The sequence below is a fragment of the Echinops telfairi genome, unplaced genomic scaffold (assembly GCF_000313985.2).
Source record: "Echinops telfairi isolate 266 unplaced genomic scaffold, ASM31398v2 ScPeMD7_7467;HRSCAF=8505_1, whole genome shotgun sequence".
Taxonomy (NCBI): domain Eukaryota; kingdom Metazoa; phylum Chordata; class Mammalia; order Afrosoricida; family Tenrecidae; genus Echinops; species Echinops telfairi.
Genome location: NW_022111368.1, coordinates 28,850,811 through 28,852,591, shown reverse-complemented (window position 1 = coordinate 28,852,591; position 1,781 = coordinate 28,850,811). Strand labels below are relative to the sequence as shown.

Genomic DNA, 1,781 nt, shown 5'->3' with positions numbered 1-1,781 from the left:
TTCGAGTCATGGTAGTGGGAGCGGGGAGGAAACCTTTAGGAACTAGAGGAAGGTTGTATTTCTCATCATTGTTACATCGCACCGTGACTGGCTCATCTCAGGCAGTAAATCTTTACAGGAGCAGAAAGCCTCATCCTTGTCTTTCAGAGTAGCGGAAATGACGAAAGCCCATTACCATTGGGTCAGTTCCAACATGAGTCTTTGTGTCAGTGCTTCATCAATAACGTGGCTAAGCTGTGCTGCTCCCTGCCTTTGTCTTCTTTCCCTATTATATCTGCCTCTCATAGCATAGCTCCCACACACTCACGGGGTCTGCTTCCTGCTCACAGTAGCTCGCCTGATCCTTGTGCCCATTTCTGTATCTTATGATATCCTTCTCCCTCATCACTCACCTATCGACCTGACATTTGTAGTGCACATTACCAAGAAGGGGATTTCTCAAGCGGAGTGACATTTCAGCCCAGGGGAGAAGCAGAAACATAGGTGTCAAGCATGGCTACCCAAGGGCTCCTTCCTTAGAGACTATGAATGATCCTTTTTTCCTTTGAAGAGGGTCTGGGTTCTTACTAAATGATTCTATAGAATCATTTATGAAATTGTTGATCCTCTGTTCTGTAATCACTCAAGGCATATTGAATGTGAATTTATAAATACAATGTGGACTTTAAAATGTTCTTTGTTCTTAGGGACAGAATTCTGTCTCTAGAAGCATAGTAAAACAAGGACCATGTATATCCTAAGTAGCACTATCTATGACTTTCTGCTCTAATGCTGGCCTCTTTGTACTTTGCCTTCCCTTTTTGTAGGACATGGAGAGAGAGGATGGGTATATAACCATGGCACATGGAGATTTCTTGTTTTAAAGCCCAGAAAACTACACCACGGAACTAGTCTCTCATAGCTTCTTTCTCATCCATCACCTCTGCCCTTGTCTAAAAGGAGAGCCCCCAAGAGGAATGGCTGCTGTGTCTCCAACCACCGGATGCCAGGTGAGATGGGATTGTTTGTCTGAAATACTGTGTTCATCTCCAGAATGTAAGCACTTTTCTTTCCCCACTTGGCAGCTGCTTTGACCCACCCAGGTTGATGAAGGAGTCCGTAGGAATGCTTGCTTCCCCTTTGGATTGTTGTTTCCTGTAATGGCCCTTTCTTGCCTTGAACCATGTGTCCTTTATCCTAACACTGGGCACACGGCTTTTAAGGCCTTGGCTTTGGATGCTTTTGCCTGAAAACCCCTGGCAGGGGGCTGACAATGGATGGGTTGTAGTGATTGTCCCTTCCGTGTGTCCTTGTATGGACTGAAAGTAGGCCTTGGTGCGTGCTCCAGGGAATGTTGGGTTGGGCTGGGGGAGTGGTACATACTGTAGACCACTTCAGTGAGTTTAGTCCTCAAAGTCTTATGGAGACATGGCTTGGCCCATTCTTGCCAAGGGCAGAAAGAAAAACTTGAGTTCCACACTCTGGCCTAGAACTCCTGACTTAGACTCATTTGGGGTTTTAAGACAGGGTAAAGATACAAACTTATAGAATCAGAGGACAGTAGAGCTAAAAGGGATCCTAAAGACAATCTAATCCAACATCACTAAGAATTTTGTTAAAAAACAAGGACAACTGATGAAATTTGAATAAAGTTGTAGATTATATAATTGATAGCAACATTATTTTCCTGATTTTTGCAGTTATCTTGTGGTTATATGAGGAATACCATGTTTTTATGATATATGCACGAAAATCTTTAGGAGTAAAGGGGCATCACATTTACAGCTTACTCTTAGAAGTTC

At 43.5% G+C, this 1,781-nt stretch overlaps 1 protein-coding gene across 2 annotated transcripts in view; it reads left to right on the top strand.

Moving 5' to 3' along the window:
* Nucleotides 1–1,781, top strand: part of LOC101664645 (zinc finger protein 2) — a 15,152-nt gene that overhangs the window by 7,238 nt on the left and 6,133 nt on the right. For both annotated transcript variants that reach the window (XM_045283874.1, XM_045283873.1), the window contains exon 2: nt 807–989. In XM_045283874.1, coding sequence (XP_045139809.1) covers nt 957–989 — 33 coding nt within the window. In that variant the 5' untranslated portion in view covers nt 807–956. The remainder of the gene's footprint in view (nt 1–806; nt 990–1,781) is intronic.